Genomic DNA, 20,868 nt, shown 5'->3' with positions numbered 1-20,868 from the left:
ACTTTTAAATGTGTGTTACTTGCCATGGCTGTTGCAAATTAAACTCCAACCCACAGGCTCAGCTATGGGAGAGAGAAAAGGGTGGTGGTTTCCTTTTTTTTATTTTTTAGATCTCTATTTGTGTTGCAGAAACCCAATGTCCTGTAACAGGTAATCGTAAAAGCAAACTGTATGCATCTTGGAACGGTTACTATTCTTAATCTGGAGTGTGTCACTGAAGGTAGAATATAGTCCCCATTGTCAGCTTTAGGTATTAATTCAGACTGCTACTGATTTGTCTTGCTTTCTAATCTACTTACACACAAACACTGACAATGTCTCCTTTTCTGTCTTTTTTATTATTATTATTCTCTCTGCTTCTTCCTCTGTCTTCTCTTTCTGAGGGAGTTTAAGGTAGTGTTATAGGTATCCCTATCTTCAGGCCCTTAGAGTCCATGACTGTTTTGCACTCCTCTTCAGTAACTAAGCAAACATCTATGTACATAAGCATCCAGGGAGCAGAAAATGGAAGGAAGTTAAGCTCTGGCAGCTATCTGAAGACAGAATCCCATTTTATTTCTTCCCCCAAGGCCTTCCTGTGCTAATGTGCAACTGAGCACACCAGCAGCTGCATCATAGCAAAAGAGGTTCCAGGAATTAGAACAGAATGTAGAACTTTAAAGAATTTTCTTTATTGAGATTAAAATATATGCATTTCCATAGGATATTTATAACATTGCATCCAAAGAATTTCAGAAAAATCAACAATCTATTCTTCATGATATGTAATTATGATATGCAATATAAACTCCTAATAAAACTGTATTTTCCATCAGCTCCTTTCCTTACAGCTCAACACTTACACCAACCACTGTGTGCATGTACTTGCAGAGAAGCTTAGGTTGGCGAGCACATCTCATCTCTTTCTGACACTTTGGTCTCTCATCTATCCCCTTGCTACCTGAGTTTCTGCAGTACAGCAAGGATTTAGCAATCCTCAGCAGATACACTTTTAATGTAGGAGTGCCTGTACACAAACCAAACAAATCTTATTCAACTATTTCTAAGGGATAGACCTCTTTGATCAGATGCTAATGGAGGACAAAGTAATGTGGGGAAGATCAGAGCTTTCCCACAACTAATGCCTGTCCTGTGCCTGCTCTACAGTCTGGTGGCTTCAGAGGTGGAAGCAGGGTGTTTATACATGCATGCACGAGTGTGCAAGAGCATGCAGATCTGAGCCCTGGTGGGCAGAACACAGAAGAGGACCAGACGCCATCTAACATGAGAGGTTTCTCTGATTCTGGCCAGCACTGGAGATTTCAAGTGACTGATGCATTGAGTGCTACTTCTCTCATACTCTTGTCAGGAATGGAGGGTGAATAGGGGGAGTACATTGAAAAAAGGAAAAAGCCTATACCTGCGTGAAAGCGTGTCTGGGGTGCAGGATCTCAGGGGGCTTCTTTGATTTGAATTTTAAGCTTGTCACTGGGATTGCTTTTTTTAGTCAGAGCCTGCCCAAGCTTTTCACTTTTTCACTCTCCAAAGGAGGATAGGGACTTATTTTGCCTTCAAATTTTTTTTTGTTTCTTTTTAACAATATGGGTTAGTCTAATTACACAGCAGACTTGTTGATAATGTAGTTTGACTGTTCTGAGTATTGGGGATTCCTCTCCCAGCCCTGTCGAATTCGTGTTAGCTGTTTGTCGAGACAAGGAAGTATAAGCACAAATTTGACAACCAATACAATGCATGGAATAATGAGAGAGAGCATATAGGCACTTGGAAGATACCATCTGTATGATGATGGACTTAGGAACCGCTTTCCACCATAAACCAGTGTATGCGCGGTGCATAAAATCAATGTCAGATATCCCAGTTTGGACTAGGGGAGAACAAAGAAGAGAAAGAAGTAGAGGTTAGAATACTAAACTGAACCAGAAAAGGGAATTAAAATGGTTTATATAAGATTTCTTATTGTTTTTTAGTAAAAACACAATCAATCTCCAGGACTTGATTTTTTTCCCCATTGACAACCTCGATAACTTTTTCCACACATTGCCTAATGTTGCCATATTTGTAAAAATGTAGAGAAAAGGCTAGAATTCATTTGAGAGGTCCAGTCCTTTTATACGCTTTAGTGTTAACCCAGAACTATATTGTGAAAGCTTTTCACCTAAATAAAATATAAACTGATAGTAGTTTCCCCTGCCAGCCCTGTTCCTGCAGAGGCACTGCAGCACCAGATCTCTTCCTCATGTGGAGTCAAGATGATGGCGTTAACGGAGGTAGCTTTATTAAAGGCACGGAAAATTTTAGAGCCTACAAAACTGCAGGCCCTCTTTAGATGCTTGGTCTTGAAAGGACTGGAGTGATAAAGTCAGTTTTCAGAATCATGTTAACTGAATTATCTTGTGAACAAACAAAATTAGCCCAATAAATGGCTAAAATATTGTGTGACTGTGTAATTTGGCAGTCATTAGCTCCACAGTGCCAATTTTCCATTTGTCAGCTAGCAGTTTAGGTCTATCCAATTTTATGCTTTTGGTGTAATAACACCTGTTGTTCCATAGGTAGCCATCAGGAAAGTTGTGTTTTTTACACGTGAGCTGTATAGCCATGTAGATACATAAATATATATTAATCAAGTGATGGTGAATAATACAAATGTGGCATTTAGAGTTAACAATGGAGGAATGACCTAAGTCTCCAGTAAACCTTTTTGTGGCCATAGTTTATAAAAGTTTCCAACTGAGAAAAGTTTTGTTTTTGTTTTTTTTGAGAGAAAATCTTTTTCTTACCTGTACAAATCGGAACTCTCTCCAGTTGACATTGTTGCTGACGGAAGGCAAAGAAGTTATTCCAAGAAGAACAAATAAAAAGAATCCTAAAATCCCCAAAGCCAAATAAGAGTCACTAAGCCAGCCATTTGTGTTGTCAAATGGAGAAGTTTTATTGTTCAGTGCCTAAAGAAAAAAATACCAGATATATCTTAGTGTTAGCAGTTTTAGGATCAATATGAAGAAAAAGATATATCCTTTAAGGTAACTAGGAGATAAATATTACACGTTAACTATCTGAAAAGGATTGGATATTTACTTTGAATGGCTACTGAAAAAGCAAGAGTGGAATAATGTAGGTTCTGTGCACCTGTAATTGTGGTACTTATCTATTGCAGACCCACTGTGAGGACAGGTATGTAATTGTTTGTTGTTGAATAAGGTCAGGAACTCAAAATATGTGCTAATCCCTGCTCATTGCAGAGGGGTTGGATTATATGACCTGTAAAAATCCTTTCCAATTTAAACTATTATTTGATTCTATGATTCATAAAGTTAAGTGGAGAAACAGAGAAATATGTTTCTTTAAATTGTTCTTTATGTATTTCTTGTTTATTTCATTAATATGTAAACTACCTAGGAGGAGGATTGATACCAGAAATTCCCACAACTCAGCATAATATCAACCACCTTTGGATTTATCTATGGTTAATAGGAGCACAGAAACAAGGAAAATAATCTCATTAAAAAGAACATTAGACTGCCCGCATGAACTTCTGAAGGTCAGCATCCCTGGTAATATTACTAACAGGGCCAGAGCAAGAGAAGACATAGAGCAAGGAAAAAAATTACCTGTGAGATGGTTCTGTCTTCAATTCTCCATCTTACATAGTAGCGAATCGGCATAACTAGAGTATAAATAACGTGCAGAGAAGCAAATGCCAAGGCTACTAGTCCAAGTTGTTTCCGACACAGCATCCATTTGTCCAGCCAGTCTGGGAAACGACTGTATTTGGTGCCTCTGTATAACTGAATAATTGCAGCAAGCACACCAGGGAGATAAACCAAGGCAAGAAGGACAAGTGCCATTATAGGGCAGATCCGATTTGGAATGGAAATTGCAAGAAAAAATGAGTAATCCTTATTTTCATAAACACAAGGGTAAATTACGTCACGAACCAAACAGTAAAAGAAAAAGAATGCAGTTAGGCCAAGGGACAAAAAGATGGGAAGCTTCCACATTGGAAAGAGTTGTAGAGGGTAATTTTCTATTTCCCGAGCAGCCAAGAGAGATCCTTGATCTAATGGTGTGAGACCCAGTGCACGAACAATATCCATTACCATTTGTTTAGCTTCTGTGTCGTCTCCACAGACAAACACCTGTCGCCAAAAACAAGCAGAGGGTTTATTTTGACAGTCTTGTGACATTTTCAATATGATCCCAAGCTTCTTATTACCTTCCTTGTTAGCCTTAATTTATGTAGATAAAATTAAGTTATAGTTAATTTCTTGATCAACAGTCCCAAGAATTAAGAATATCAATCTTTTTTTTGGTGAAAGACATTGCTTCAGGTGGCAGAATTTAGTTTATGATAAGAACAAGATATAAGAGTACAAATCTTTGCTTAGAGCACTTGAATTTCAGCATGCTCTTTTAAAGATGCTGCCCGCAGTTTGTAAGAACAAGGTTTTGTGATAGTCAGTAGGAACAATATTTTCTGTTGCTACTACAATGGTCTATAAGGGCTTCAGGGAACTGAATTCAAATATAATTTCTCTGTCATGAAAGTTAATATTATTCCTTCCCATATCTAGTGAAAGTGTGAAGAAACTCTTTTTTTCTATGAGTGTGAATAGTAATACTCCTTTTGGAATAGCCAGAAAGGGGGCAACTTCTGCTGTCATTTATCTAAGTATGATGAAGGTTTCAGATGCCCAGGCTTGTAAATCTTTGGTATTAGCTTGGGTAAAACCACTTCTATCAGCAGAAAGCAAAGTTAACAATACTTTGAATAGTTGCCTGGCACAGTGCCTTGTGCAAGGGCACAAGTAGCTGAAAACAGAGCAGTAATAAATTCTTTCTCTTCTGCAAAGATGCTCATGCTCTCTTGTTTCCTATGACCAGCTTGTCTGTGACTAAGGAGCTCGTTAACATGGTTTGTACGCGTTGGTTTTGTGTTAGACTTCCATGGTGATGGATTCTGATTTAGAAAACTATTAATTTCTTCACTGTCCAGCTAATTTATCCCATTGCTTATACTCATTCTGTTGCCCCATTGTATCCCTTACATCCCTTTTTTTGGACTCTTAGGTGGACAAGCAACACAGCACTCATTTCCTTCTTGTTTACTGGCTCTGTCTTTGTAGCTGTGCTTTCTTTTTTTCCTTGCTTCTCTAATGTATCCTAACAGCTTCCTGCATTCTGTGGCAAGCTATCAATATTCCTTGTCATGTCATATTTGAATCCCAAAGTAAATTTTAGCTCAGATTTGAGATTTGCAATTACAGTGAAAATTCCATCTCAGCCTTGTCTGAGTCATATGTCCCAAGTGTGTGTTTTGTCTAACTGTTAAAAGCCCATATGATACTTCATAACCCTATGAAATAGCAAACTCCTGCAGTTCAGTCTTACCTGCCGGCTTGCATCCAGGGTGCCTGACTGCAGAGCCCAGGCAGACACGGTGTTAAAGGCTTTCACAACCCTTGCACTGGGCACCAGCTGAGCCAGGTACTTTGCATTGGATTCAGGATACTGGTTTATTTTTAAGTTGTTGCTTATGTCCACCAACACTTTTCCATGGAGTGTTTCCTCTAGTGATGCAAGGAAGTCATAATGTTGCCTCTGGATTGCTATAATAATGATGGCGGCTTTCTGTGCTGCCTCAGCATGGCTCAGCACCTCTGCATCCTTGGGAATGAGGCTGGATGGCCATGGGTTCCGGCTTCCAAACACAACAGGGTAGCCAGACTGAAGCAACTTATGGCCCAGAGCTCTTCCAAAATCTCCCGTTCCAAATATACACACCGTCTCTCTTTTGTTAGATGTTTTGGGAACCAAAGCCATGATGTTGGAAGAATTTTTACTCATCTATTAGAAGGAAAAAAAAACAAAAAAAAAGGAACAAACTAAGTAAAACATTGATCTCTTGAAAATAAAAGGTTAATTTATAAATATCTGAGAGTTTTCTTGATTCTTAATCTGTACAGTTTTTTAAAAAAATGAATTCTGGATATTCGGCTCTCCATCTCTGACAACCCTCCTTTCTCTTCATCTTCCAGATTTTAATATTCAGCTGAACTATTGCGATTTTCCTTTCTCTAAGGGAAAGCAGGAGGAAAAGGGTACAGGATCACCACAAGCAAGGGTTGCACGTGTTTCAGGATTGTTTCAGTTTCCTTATGCTATAGAAAAGCATTAAAGATGAGCGTGACACTAATCAGATTAGAACCTGGAAGTGTTAGTAAAACACTTGAAGAAGTGGTGTACAAGCTAGCTACAAACCTATGTTGTCTGCCCTACGTTAATATGCCCATTTAATGCCAGTATAGTTTATTATTATTCAGTTTCCTGAAGAATGTCCTATGAAGTGTTTGGACAGTGGAATGGGCATATTTCATGTTGAACATATGTTTCTCATAATGAAATTCTCTTTGAGATTTCTATCTGTCCTCCTTTATCACAGTACCTGGAAGCTTCAAAGACTTTAATGTATTATCCATGCCATAGCAGTATGTACGCTCCGTACTTACGGAATGAGACCCATGACCCAAATGCAGAATCAAACAAGGCTGCTCCAAAGGTCTACCATTAGATCCATATGCTGTTGCCCTCACTTTACAAAAGGTGACCTGAGGACAGAAAACCTGTGGCCTTAAGGAAGATCTCCTACAGGAAATCTTGTGAGACCCCTCTCTCCAAACAGCCACTAATTTAGTACTTGGAGCAGCCATGTTATTTTGTAGGAGCCCTATTTCAAGGCTTTCACAGCATCTCAGGTAAGTGGCTTAATTAAAGCTGTGGGAATAACTGATTTTCTAATTTGCAGGACAGAACTGCACAAAGTAGTTAGCTACACCCAAAACAATTGCTCTGCTATGGCTGTTTATTAACACTTTGTGAAGTCCTGTTCAGAATAAAACTGCCACTTAAAATACAGAGATCATACTCTTTTCTTTCTTTCCCAGTGTTCTTTATATATTTAAAACTCACTCTCTGAGGGCTCTGTTACTGTCCCATGAGAGTCCAATGGGAGGAAAGCTGTACTATCCTTTTTGTGGGTAGTCTGTTTTTCAAAACTGAATAGATGAGTTATGTATGTAATATTAATAAACAGTTCAACTCAGTACCTAATGGCACTCAACTTTCTCAAATTTTCCTTTTAGCAAAGTGGGCTCCTATCCAAAATGAAAAATAAAGCTTCTTTGTGGTACATGTTTGTCCAGCTGAAAACTTCTGTATTTGCCCCCAAGAAATCATTAAGTTATTGCTGAATGAATTATGCAAACCATTTTCTTCACCACAGTAAGACTGGACCAAAGAAACTCAACAAACCAACCATCTCAAATGGGTTTTATCAGGTTATATACTTGGTGTATTTACTGCCAAGAAACACTGGACATCTCATTTGCTAGTGAACACTGAACTTAAATTGCTGGGAAAGAGAAGAAGAAAAAAAGAGGGAGATGAAATTAAAACTAATGTAAGGAACATTTTTTTTTTCTTTCGCTTTCTTTTTGTGTGTCGGCAGAGTTTCTTGGAGCCCTATCTAAGATATGAAGGGACTTGTACAAGGCAGTGAATATTATTCTATAAAGAGCTGAAGAGAGTTAAAGATGCCTTTATTTCTAGTGGACTAATTTAATTTAATACCACTTTTAACAGGAGAGGCAGTTTGCTTCAATTGACTAAGCAGAGATCACTTATTTTCTTAATAAGGACTACTTATTATAGGGATGCCCATTGCTGTTGTGATAATGCGCATTATATATTAGAAACAAACTGGTCATAAACAATTTTCTTAACAAATAAGGTATATTGTAAAACAGATGTTAATTGAATTGTGCATCTGCTATATCAGAAAATGATGTGTAAGACAAAGGAATTTTGCTTTCGAATCCCAGGCTGTCTGGATTATGCCTCCTTCCAACAAATAACGATTTAAAGTCAATTTTCTCAACTGAATTGTTTTTTTCCATTCCTTCAAACATGTCTTTGTGCCAACTGGCTGTTGTTAAACTGAAAAGGTTGTGGGCACTGCAGTTGACTTCTGGAGATTAATTCAGCCAGTAGACTGCACAGATAAATTTGGGCTTTGCTGTGTGTATATGAACAAAATGTACCTTTGCTCTGATGGCAACTCAGTGGGTGTAAAGTTGAAACAAGGAAAATGGCCTTATAGAGTCCTTACAGTGATAGCTGCAATGAGAGAAGACATTCATTTGCTGTAGAAAAAGGCTTTCTATTGTCCTACATCAGTGTGAAAGACATGATGAAGTACATCATAAAGGACATAGGGCCAGGCTGGTGTCAGAGCTCAGCCCGAAGGCTGACACTGGGTCTCGTTAAGCAGCTGATGGCAGCAGGATTTGCTTTATGCCCACATGCTGGGCATTCTAAAAGCACTGGAGGAAACAGAAACACCAGCAACGAAACAAATGACCATCCTTTGTTCTTTCACATATGTACTCAAATATTATCTGAGAAAAATCAGAGCTTTATGGAGCTCTGGATTCACATATAATATTTTTGCTTATGTCCATCCTCCTAACATTAGTAAGCTAGTGACGCTTTTTGTTATTTCAAAGATAATCCATGCAAGCTTCTTACTGATAGCTGCGCCCTTTCTTTTCTACATTGTTGTATGTTTATACAGTGAATTCACCTTTTTTAGTGATAAGCTCTGATCTGATTGTCACTTGGTCGGAAATGACAGAAGGAGGCACTGGAAGAACAGAAGCAGCAAAACCATCATTAAATGCTGCATAAACACTGCATCAAGATACAGCTCTCTTCCAGCAATTATATTTAAGTACCTACGTAGGAATTTGAATGAATACAGGAATGTTGCTTTGTACATGGGAAAAAGGAGGGATTTCCTAGTAGAAAAGTGGAAAAGCAGAGGTGGGACTGAGTCAGGCAGGGATGGAGAATGGAAAGATCAGACAGGTGTAACGTGAAATGGCAGACAGGTGATCAATGGAATGATTCATAAAGGTTGAATGACAATGTATTGCCTCCACCATTGTACACACAGGTGTCAGTTTGTTCCCCTTCTCTTTTCAGAAGCCTTTGCTGGACATAAAAACTGTTACCATTTCACCCTTCTCTAGATGAAACAACACCAGATCCTTCACAGTACCTCATGCTTTTGAGAGTGGGGATCTTCCTAGTCTAAACTCTTCCAACTGTTAATTAAAAGTATGGTGCTAAAGCTGAATGCTGCACTCTGAGATCTCACCAGCTGGAAAGGATTACTTCACTTGCCTCGTAGACAACACATTGTCCTGCTGACACATCTGTCTTATTCACAGTACAGCTGATTCACAGTCAGCTTGGGATGGCTATATGTACTCGAGCAAGCAGTGTGTGGCAACAGGAAGGAAGATGAAGAGTGAAACAGCTGGTTCTGAGCACATGGTCGTAATGTCTGTGCACAAGATTTCCACCTTGGAGCAGCATTGGGTCTAGTATTGCAGCCTGAATGCCCAATAGCAGCTGCAGTGTGCTGGGGTGCACCCAAAGCATATCGTCTGGCTCAGTCTTTGTGGGAAGGAATCATCTTGTTCCATATGCTCAAAGAAAACAAAGCTTGATAATTAGTGATTTGCTTCAACACTGCACTTCTGATCAGAACTGAAATACTAGTGTTCTGCATCCTGCAACATCCCATTTTTGAATGCAGAACTGCTCCAAAGCCAATAGCTCCATCTTCAACGTGTACAGTTCTTTTCTGACTCTGTGCTGTATTGTGCTCTAGTCCCTGTTAAGTAGCACCGTATTTTTTTAGTCTGTAACTTCGATTTGTCAAGATCACTTTGATTTCTAAAGCTGTCCTCTAACATGCTCGCAGGCTTTTTCAACTTTGTCAGATTGTCAGCTTTAATAAGCATACTGTCTATTCCAGCTTCCATGCCATTTAATAAAGTTCCAGAATAGGACTTTAGCCAGGAGAGACCCCCAGTATATCTGTGGTAAATGTAGCCTTTCATTTTGACAGTGATTAACAGAGAAACTGAAAATGCCTCTTTCACTCATTCTATGGAACCATACCTTGTATTACTTCATTCAAGCTGTATTTCCCTCATATGCTTATGAAAATGTTCTCTAACATACCTTACTGAAACCTTCACTCATCTCAAGCTGCATAGCCTTTGTGATTCACCAGACCTGGTATGATCTTATAAAAGGAGATTAGCTGGGTTTGGAATGCTTTCCTCTTCATTAATACATGAGTCTACAATCCATTTTTAATTTTATTTTATCTTCTATTTGATTTTTCTACTTAAGAATTTTACTTAAATGGATTTGCCAGGATTCTGCACCTTCTCTTTCTACTTACTTTTCAGGATAGCTGTTACTCCTGTGTTCCCAGCCTTTGAAAACTTCACCTCTTCCATGCAGTTCTTAACGGTAACTATTGATGGCTATGGAGATGATTCGGTTATTCCCTGAACAATTTAAGGCAAATTCCTTCAGCCTCCAATCATTCAACTCACCTAAGCATGATCTAAGCTGTTACTTCTGTCACCCTGCCTGAATTCTCATTTCTTTATTACTGGCATAGAGTGAAAGAGGCATTGCAGAGTTGGCTTTCCTGGAGTCATTAGTCAATAGCTTTCTCTCAGTAGAATAGTGGATAAATCCTTTTCTTGATTTTCCTTTGACAGTTTGCACTTTTACAATACTCTAGATGTATTATTTAAGTACTTTTTTTTTTTTTTTTTTTTTTTGTACAGTGGCTTTTCAAATTTTAGCAACATTTCTGCATTGTTCTGTGTTTTTCATAGATTTTGATTTCTGTGTGATTTTTTTGTTTGAAGCTTCTGAAGAATTTGCAGCTTCATGGCTGTCTTCCTGCAATCCTTCCTCTGCCTTGCAAACATTTTCTGTCTCTCTGCTTTTAATCCCATTTCTATAAGCAGGTGTCAAATCCTCAGATCTCATTTTTCCTCTCAGATTCTACTTCTCATGGAACATCACCTGCCTACCTTCTAAATTTAGTATTGTCTGCTTATTATTCTGCTAGGTGAACAAATCTGTTTTTGAACTTATCTTGTCTAGTGGCCCATAGTATCTCTCAGTTGTAACTGAACATCTTCATTTTCTCCTCTATAATGTTCCCAAATCTTCTTCTAGAACTATGTTCTTTTACATTTTGATTCGTGGAAAAAGTTTAGATAATCAAATGGAACATAAGGACTTTGAGAAGATAAGTGGCCCTAAGCACTGTAAGGAGTTTGATCCGTAGCTGTATAAAAGGAAGGTTAGTAAGTAAGAAGAAAGTTAATGGCCAGCACAGCTGTGACTGAGGTAGATTACGGTGTAGCCCACCAGAGGATCTAGTCTCTGAGGATTTGTCTCTTTCTGTTTTCTCCAAATCTCATTAGAGCAAGGAGTTGCTGAACTTTCTTTCAGTATCACAGAATCATAGAATGGCCGGTTTGAAAGGGACCACAGTGATCATCTAATTTCAACCCCCTACTACGTGCAGGGTCACCAACCACTAGACCAAGCTGCGCAGAGCCACATCCAAGCTCTCAAGTCTCTCCAAAAGGTCTTTTCAGCCGAATCTTTGTATCTCTCTGATATGAAATAACTGGGAAACACTAAGTTCACTACATGGATTCAAGAATTAGCTTACATATCTTGCACCACACAGACGACATTGAACTTATTTCACCAATTCAGAGATTGTCTCAAGCAGACTCTCAGCAGCAGTATTGAGAGAAAGCCCAGCACACCGCCAGACGTGATGGGATTACACTTCATCATCTTATTGTTCAACTATGAACTGATCTTGAGCTGGCAAATTACACTTATGGCAGAGGCAGTGAAAATAAACCCTTTGTCAGTGCCCTATGCACTGCAGACCTGCCCCAAAGACCTCTTTGAGCAGACAAAACAGGAGCAATGACGTTTACCTCTGCGATGCCTCTGTGTACACCTGATCCTTCCCTACTACTGCTAAATATACATTCTCCTTAAACAAGGGCAGACTGCACTATGGCTTACTACAATGCTTTCACACTGTGCTAATGGCACGTATTCATGCTGGTGGCAATGAAGAATAGTGCCTACAACCAAGAGCAGAAAGATAGTGAATTGGCCATTTTTTACATTTAGTCTTTTTCTAATTCAAATCCTTGTATACATATAGACAGGCATGGTGAACTTCAAACAAATGTATCCATTAGTATATATTTCTATTTGGAATGGTTGGCTCTTTCAGGTTTTTTCATTCCCATGCTGTCAAGTTCTGTAAAGTTAAACAATTTCTGTTTGAAATTGAGTTAGTTAATTTTCATTATTGTCTTAGCTGTTTACTGCATGTACTGACAAGCAGAAATAATTCCCTTTTGATTTTTTTTGGGGGGGGGAGTTTTGTCTCAGAAAGTCTGAGACGTGAGTCATTATGATCAAAAGTGCCCTAATATGTTAAAATTAAATAGAGTGGCCTATTAAATACAGCAGAAAATGAGAATGGTTAATACTTCATTTCTTGCATATTCAGTATTGCAGCTTTGAATGTATCTTTCTCAAATGTTTTGCACATGCATAATATTCAGTAATCCTGGAGTAACTTGGAAAACAAGTGAAATGTGATTTAAAAACTCTCATTGGAAAGACATGTATGCTATTCTGAGGCAATCTCATTTTCTTAAAATTTCATGTTACTATCTCCACAGAGAGAGACTGCACTCTCTAAAATATAGCACTTCTTATAGGCTGACAGTTGTAGAACCAAATCTGCCCTAAATTACAAACTATTTTCTGTTGTTTGCTGCACCAGAAACTGAAAGGCATGTGGCTAAACTACTCTCCCTTGATTAATCTAGTACTTATACACATAAAGAAAATAGCAGAGTGGCTCCTAAAAAACATATCACAGCAAATTATTCATGAATTTTCTTTCAAGCAAATGAATATATTCAGTTCTGCTCAGCAGAAAGTCCTGAGCTCCAAGTTTTGACAAAGCTTATAAAGAATAATTATTTGAGACAGTAAATCCTCCTACAGAGGACACTGCACTTCCCACATCTTCGCTTTTTATCAGGAGAACACTAAAGCTGCCTGGAAGCTCTTCAAACAGATGAAGTATAGGCCTAAACAGATGTGTTTAATGTTGTCTAAATCATAGCAAAGTACTGAGAGAGCTGGAAATCTCACCACCTCCAACTTTCCCATAAACACGTAAGACTCAGATATAACTGGTGAAATTTCCTTGGCCTTTTTAGGGTTGTTGTGCTTTTTGGAGGGGTACAGGTATCAAGATTTAGGCCAACTGCAAGAGAGTGAGAAGATTTCAGAAAACACCCAAAGCTGAGTGATGGTGAGAAGAGGCAGACCTGTCTGCAGTGCAGAGTGGAGGCACTGGATTTATCCCCACTGTAATACTCAGGAGGTATCCTGAGACCTTGACAAGTATGTTTTGAGACCCACACATGATGTGCATGGTAAGCGCTTTTTGTATTCCTGCTGTGTCCTCCAACAGTGTCTTCTCTCTCAGTGAAGCTATGTGCATCTTTGGTCTGCTATTTAGAGACATTAACAAATAGCTGTGTCTCACGGAGGAGTAACGCTAGAAATAATGAAGCCTGGCTTCCTAGGGATTTGTGTTTCTTGGCTGATTACAAGCGCTGATTGAAACTGTTTCCAATCACAGGAGATCACTCATTCAAGATTTCTGTTCATGTGGATTTTCAGATCTTTAAATGTGTATAGTCACAGTACAGCCTTTCATTTTCTAGGACTCTAATGTGGAGTCTTCAACTGCCTATTTTAATAGACTGAAGAAAAACAAAACCCATGTTTCTCCTGGTATATTTGTTTGAAAGCATCACTATAAACAGTGGTTTGAGGCTCACATCCCTCAACATGAGGATCACATCAATGCATACGCACACATCCCTCAACATGATCAGAGAAACCTCACTTCCTACAGAAATCAAGGTAAAATAGCATTAAAAGAGGAATCAGCTGGCACTGCACCAGCAACTGACCAAAATCATGCCTTTGGCCAACTAACAATGTAAGAGTTCAAACCCTTTATTTATTTTGAGCTCTAGCAATATGTGATAAGCTCAGTTGTCTTCCCATTTACACTAATGGAATTGTTGATTTTCAATTAACTTGCTTTTGGATTGGATTGGCATAAGCAGGAAGATAACAGAGCCCAATTGCTCCGTGACACCTGTGATAGAACAAGAAGTGAGGTGGCTGCTGCAGCGTAGAAGCCTCTGTGGTGATGGACCTGGATGCCTTCTGCTCTTAGCAATCTGAGGAGTGGGTGGGAGCGTATGAAAGATTTAAGCAAAAGTGGCATGAATGTGAAGCTTTCTTGCCAAAACAAATACATGTGGATTTGCAGCATGTCTGGAATGGGGCCAAGCAGATTTTCTTAGAGAAAGTTCATTAATCTGCATTCTTGCTTACATAAGCCCATACACTAAAATGCTGTTATAAAAAAGTGTTTAAAGGCACTCCATTTAACAGTGGAGAGCTTCATCAGCACTCTTACTCAATGCAAAGTAATTAAATGTATTATTTGATTCTTTTGTTTTCCTTCCTTTCTTTTACATGGAATTGAAATTTTTTGTGTCCTACTTGACTGTAGTCAAGTGGCATCTGCAGACCCATGCCTGCATTTAGGAAGAATGAACACTGATATTTCCAGAAATAAAGGAACGGTGTTCCTCACACACACAAAAAGCGACAGTTTTAAATAGTGTTGCATTTTGCAGCAAGGAAAAATTATCAGGCTTTTATTTTTAAAAACTATCTCTTTCTCGATATAGAAATTCCTCTTCTTAATGAGGCAATAATTTTAGGAGTGTTCAAACAACAGCCCTAAGCTACAGGCTTTGAAAATTAGCGTGAATTTAAAAACATGCTTTGAAAATACTGACTAAAAATCACAAGTGGAGGCGATATTTGTCAGAAATGTGCAGAGCTGTTGAGAGCAGCCTCCTCTACTGAGAAATTTAGAGAGCTAATTTGTTGTAGAGTTCTTCTGTCTGAAATTCCCTTTGAGTTCAGCACAGGTTTTGTACACGGCTGAGCTGCTAACTCCCTCTCCTGGAATGTGGGAAGGGGTTTGAAGATGTGGGTCATTGCCTCAGCTCCTCACCTTGGCACTGGCAGGAATGAAAAGTCTCTGCCAGAGTACTGCACATCAGCTGCTGATCTGGCAGCACAGCATTGTCACCTGATTGCTCACAGTGCTGCACAGGGCAGCCCATGCTGTCCCATGCCATGGTCTGCTGCACAGGCGCACAGCAGACCTCACACGGGATCTCTGACGTATCTCTGCAGCTATCCTCACAGAGAAGGCACCTCAGTTTCTGGTGATCTTGAGTCTCAATCACATTTGCTAGGCATCTCATACCCATCCCTGTGAAACATGTAGGTTCAAGGCAGAAGTTACGCTTTTGGTTCTGCACCCCAAGACCATTCAATGTACAGCCAAGTAGCACCAGGCCATATTGCAGTGAAGGCAAAGGTGGATAGGACATGGAGCAGAGACCAATGAAAGTTTTAAGTATTCTTATTAAACTTAAGAAGAGGTAATAAAGAAGGCACTCATGGATACCAAAATTCCTTCATTTTGCAAACAAATACTGAAAAAAAAGCAAAGGCCAGGTTGGAGAAAGCACCTTAGTTTTTTGTTGATAGGGAATTTTGCCTCAAAGCCTTTAATCTTAATTATACGACGACTTATTTAAACAAATAATTCCTTATCTAAACACTTTTCTCACTGCTTATCATCCATCAAAATAGCAACTGCTAGAGTTGATTTCTCACAAAAAGCCTCAAATACAGCTTTTGGTGGTGCTGCAGGTTGGTGATCCAGAGGTTTGGATTCAGTTTCCAATGTAGTTATCAAAGAAAAAAAAAAACTTAGATCTGCACAGGGAGCACATTGACCTCCTGTTCTGCTTCCACAGATTCTACAAGCAAAAAAATTCTTCCACAGATTTTACAAGCAGAAGAATTTAGATCCACTGGATGCCTTTTATGTGGCTTTTTTTTCCCCCTGAATATCTATGCAGTCAGTTTTGAGATCAACAAATGCACCCTGACCCTAACACTGCCAGTTCTGCTTAGTTCTGAAAGTCATTGAGATCTACTCAGTGTAATTTGGGGTAAAATTGAGCTGAACGTCTGTGCCATGAGGTACAAAAGAAAGTGTCATGCTGATTTTGTAATTGCCTAATTGGGCTAAATAATTTCCTCCTGCAGGGTGACCCTCTCTTGCAGCTCCACCAAGGAGCAGCAATACAAAATGAGGAGCTGAGTTTTCTGAATAAACCCACTGTCTTTATTGTATTAACATTCTATGCTATTACAGTTATTGCATAATTACCCACTTGTGGCGAGTACACATTTCCTGCTCTCACTCTCCTTGTAGCATGGGACCACCCCAGAGACATCCTCTGTCAAACACTCCTGGTGCTCTAATGATGCCAGAGTGTTTTTTGCTCTTTGGCAATCAACCTCTCCACTAAATTTCCTAACACTTCAGGCTTGTTTACCTGGAGGCCTACAGAAGCTTGCTCACATAGTTGGTATCACTAATGGATTGGTGACAGGCAGCAGTGAAACTCTTTGATCCCCATCCTCAGGTGCTGTAAGTTGTCTGGAGTGGACGGCTGAGCTGCTTTCACCATTGATCAAGCAGTTTGTAGCAGATTATTATAATTAAGCACCTTTGAAGTGCCAAGTTTTATGAAGCTCTGGCACGGTTCAGGTTATAGAATTCAAATGTGATTTATTAGTATGAGATTTATTAATATTCTCTCTTTTTTTTTTTTTTTTTTTTTTTTTTTTTTAAATATAATATTGTGCAGCTTATGGAAATGGTTTCTCCACACATTCAGATCTGTCTTGGTGAGGCTGCTCCACCTGGGGAAGGCACATGACCCAGAGCTGAGAACAGCCCTTGCTCCTTATTTCATCTTAACGTCACACATACCAAAGCAAGTTGTAGGATCTGCATCTCCCAGTGGAGTTCTGTACCTCACTGAACCACGGGATCCCTGCCAGCATAGCAGCTGTCTGGAGCTGTCTCCACCACAGCTATGACATTCCTTACATCCCAGAGAGGATCACATCAACATTTCAACCAAGTAAAAAGACAGCTTGAAACCACCTTAGCGATTCTGCCTCCAGGTCTATGCTCAGCAGTCATTGTGAGCTCAGGAAGCAGCTTTGTCAGACCCTTAATTAGCACTTTTGTAGGCAGCTGTTCCTGCTCCTCCTCTGATTCCCAGCAGCACTGCCACAACCAGAGCTCACCCCGCTGCCACCCACGGCTTCTTAGCCCAGCTCAGCACTGTGCCCAGGCTGCCACCACAGCTGTCTGCCCAGAAAATGCTCCACAGGGAAAAGAGCCGAGGCCATAATACAAAAAAGAAGAAAACTGGAGACCTGGATGGCATTACATGAACCAGTCTGCCAAGCATGCTTCTGGTCAGGCCAAGTAACCGGGCTGCATGCTGGGGGATTTTGATGGGACAGGTCCTGGAAGGAGGGAAGAGAAAAAGTGCTGGAAATCAGAATTTACCCACTTCTAATCTGAAATGTTACTTCAGTTAAGTGAACTTACTGTTTTATTGTCTCTGCTCTCACATGAGAGGAATACGTGTTGAAGAAATTTTGATGAAGAAGAGACTAGATGGGTCTAAACAACAAGGTCAAACAAGGAAAACCACCTCTTTTCTATTTCTGAGTGTGCATAAAGGCATTAAGGCGAACAGTTGATCTGCAATATGCACATGTACAGGTGATGTTCAAATATCTCTCCCCACCTTTTCCTTCCTCTAAAAGCAGATTTTAGAAACCAGAATTAATATACATAAAAGCCTAAGTAGAAAAAAGAAAACAAAGAAAACAAGCAAACACCAAGAAGCCAGTATCTATAAAATATAGCATGGAGCATAACAAATACAAGACGTTGCAGTCGCACTCACCTTGTCACTGAGAACAGAATGGGAGAATGTTTGGCTCTAAATCTTCAAGTTACCGCATAAACAGATTTTAATAGAAATAGGCTGGAAAACAGTGAGAGAGACCTTAAAATGTGCAGATGTGAAGTACTCTTCCTGAAGACTTAGTTGCTGTCTTTGCGTTCTTGAGGCACAACAGGAATGGATTTGTAGGGAGGAAAAGTTCCATTTCTCAGTGCCTCATACCCATGCCAAGCACATGCTGGGTGCTGTTCTTGAAGTAGCCCTTGTCTGGCCCTGCGAGCTGTACTGCTGTGAGTGGTGGGATTGCTGTTCTAACCCAAGAGGAGCTGAGAACATCCTCAGGCTGCGCTGTGATCTGGAACGAGGAAGTGAGCTCTTGCTCTGAAATAAAACGCTAATGTAGGTAATGTGCTTTGTTAACAACTTTGCAACACAAAGTAAACTGCTTATCTGGTTTTCTCCTTTTAACTAAGAGAAATAATTTTAAAATTCCATCTGCCTAGAAGTGTATAAATATGAAAAGTGCTTGATAGATTTGAATAAGCAAATTAGTGTATGGATGAAGAAAGTACAGGGATGCTTGATTTTTCAATGACTATTGTAATATTTTGGTATGTAGTCATGGTGCCACCTCAGTTATTATAACTGCCTGCTTGTCAAAATCATTGCTATTAACAAAACTAGGAGCTTTGGAAAGTCACGTCTGAAAACGAATTTACATCTTACACTAATTGAATCCTTTCAGAATGTCTCAACAATCTGAAAAAACTGCCCTGTACTGTGAATGACAGTTTATAATTGTACATTTAGGGGGGACATGAAATCTTCCTGTATCAACGCTGACTAACAGCTCTGGCAGCTGCAAATGTTCTCTGAATTAATAACATGGCGCTGGCATAAGACAACGCTCAAGAAAAATCCATTTCCTTCTGCAGCACTGAAACCTTGCTTCTAAAATACTAAACAGTTTTAAAGTTGGTATGCAACTTGAAAAGGAAGACACAACATCCACAAGTGAGTCCAGAAGTGAAAAGAATCCTTAGCTCCAACTATTACTGCAAGTAGTTTACAATTAGTGATAAATCAAATGTCTTTGGGTTACCTCCACTTATTACTGGAATTCAAATCATAACTTTAGTTCTCTCTTAGGAAGGAATCTCCTCTTTCCAGATTCATTATTTAAAACCCACTGACCAACACTTATTTGCAGAAGATTCCTCCACTTTCTTAACTCTAGCAAACACCTATGACAGATTAAATAAACTTGTTGGCAGTTATGTAAGCTCTCTGAATACCACTGAAATGATTCAAAGTTTGGTTGCCATAACCTTACGGATAAAACCTCCTTACATCACGTCTCAGTGACTAAAATATTATGTAATGTCAATACGAAGCCCTGTCTTTGTATTTTATGTATAACAGGGAGAAAAACTAGGGTCAAATTTTGTCAGTACAGTGATGGTTGAGTTCAGACCCACCTACACCTCCGGGAACATCAGCCTTTCCATTCTAGGCTTTTCCTAATCCCACCTGCAGAAGTGAGAGAAACCTGTGAATCGGATCACCTCTGTAAAACTCACCTGTGCACTCAACCTCCTGCTCTCCCCTTGGGCAAACCAGAGCCTTCCAGCCGGTGAGGTGCTGTAAGCGCTAGGGCAAGATCTGTTCTTAAATGCTGTAGAGAGGTCTTATTGCCTGGAGAAGAATGCAGAAACCTGACAGCCTCGCTGGCATTTAGCTAGTAGAAGCCAGGGTGCATGTGGGAGGGAGAGATGAAGGGATGTTGCAAGCCCTGTCTGTCTGTGCTGGGTGAACGAGCTTCCCGTCAAAGTTGTTGGGGAAATTCCCAGCCCATGTATTTACAGCTGAGGTGAAGCTGTGGTTGCTTTTTTTTAAGCAGGCACTGGCTTGCCCCTTGGCCATCGGCCAGCAAGAAAGTTTGGCTGTGTTTCCTGCTCTTGGAGGACTAATTTGAGAACTGCAGAAATCAAGAATGTTTAAGAAGCAAAACAGGAACTATTTGCCTGGAAGGAGAGCTCTCTGTGTTGTAGCGCTCCTGGGTCGTTCCAGATGTGGGTAGGGACAGTAAAAATGTCACCTTGGGATGAAAGGAATTTGACGTGAGGATGGCTGAAAGTATCAGATCTCTGAGATTTTCTATGTATTCCTGGCAGTGATCCCGTGGAGTCAAAGACAGTCATGCATTTGTACTGAAAAATACATCTTTAAGGAAGAAGTCTGTGAGTATGCAAAATTCTGGATGTTACACATATGTTTGGAATGTGGTATAATTCATAACAGATGCCTTAAGCATCAAGAGATCACAGGACTGGATCATCATCCAAATAGGAGAAAGGGGCTCAGAGTGTCCCAATAACACTGAGTTTTCATAAGAAGTTTGGGAAATAAACTGAAGGGAATTTAAGTAATATTGCACTCAAGATCTGAAATAAATGTTTGCCAGTAAAGAGAAAGAAATTATAAATGATTTTTTTATATCATCTTGATTTTGAAAGACGTGCAGGAAACTGACTAGAAAAACATAGGAAGAACACAGGACGTAAAACATAAAAGTAATCTTGAAGAAGAAAAAAGAAAGGGCAAGAAATTGAAGTCAGAAGAATCTATGAACTAAGGACGAAGATACTACATATGTGAGAGTTTGAGTTTAAAAGACACCAAATTATGTTTGAGATCTAGGACAGGATCAGCCCATGTCAGTTGCACACTGACAAAAAGCACAAGCTAATGTGATGCCTGCACCACAGGAAAAGATCCAGGAAATCAAAAACGATGATATTGCTTTGGAAGAACTTGCAAGTCAGTAAGGTGTGCAAGGCACAGACAGAGGGAATGAGCTGGCTGTGATTTTCTTCTAGGAACAAAGGGCACCCAGAAAGTGAAAATGTTGGGTTAGTCA

General features: G+C 39.6%; 1 protein-coding gene and 1 long non-coding RNA gene across 4 annotated transcripts in view; one reads left to right on the top strand and one right to left on the bottom strand.

Moving 5' to 3' along the window:
- The window catches only part of LOC107309070 (uncharacterized), a 59,084-nt gene that overhangs the window by 12,383 nt on the left and 25,833 nt on the right, over nucleotides 1–20,868 (top strand). The window lies entirely within an intron of this gene.
- Nucleotides 650–19,763, bottom strand: STEAP4 (STEAP4 metalloreductase). 3 transcript variants are annotated; one of them, XM_085538639.1, is made up of 7 exons: nucleotides 19,529–19,668; nucleotides 17,949–18,029; nucleotides 8,100–8,175; nucleotides 5,392–5,847; nucleotides 3,612–4,139; nucleotides 2,781–2,945; nucleotides 650–1,864 (listed from the first exon to the last, which is right to left on the bottom strand). In XM_085538639.1, the coding sequence occupies exons 4-7, from the start codon at nucleotides 5,845–5,847 to the stop codon at nucleotides 1,595–1,597; spliced, it is 1,419 nt and encodes a 472-aa protein (XP_085394765.1). In that variant the 5' UTR covers nucleotides 8,100–8,175; nucleotides 17,949–18,029; nucleotides 19,529–19,668; the 3' UTR covers nucleotides 650–1,594. The 3 variants fall into 3 exon arrangements, with proteins under 3 accessions (XP_085394765.1, XP_015709008.2, XP_015709007.2); XM_015853522.3 differs by lacking the exon at nucleotides 8,100–8,175; XM_015853521.3 differs by lacking the exons at nucleotides 8,100–8,175; nucleotides 17,949–18,029 and having other exon boundaries at nucleotides 19,529–19,763.

This window comes from Coturnix japonica, chromosome 2 (assembly GCF_054131305.1).
Source record: "Coturnix japonica strain WE chromosome 2, WE-NBRP24, whole genome shotgun sequence".
NCBI lineage: Eukaryota > Metazoa > Chordata > Aves > Galliformes > Phasianidae > Coturnix > Coturnix japonica.
This window is presented reverse-complemented; position numbering and strand designations above follow the sequence as displayed.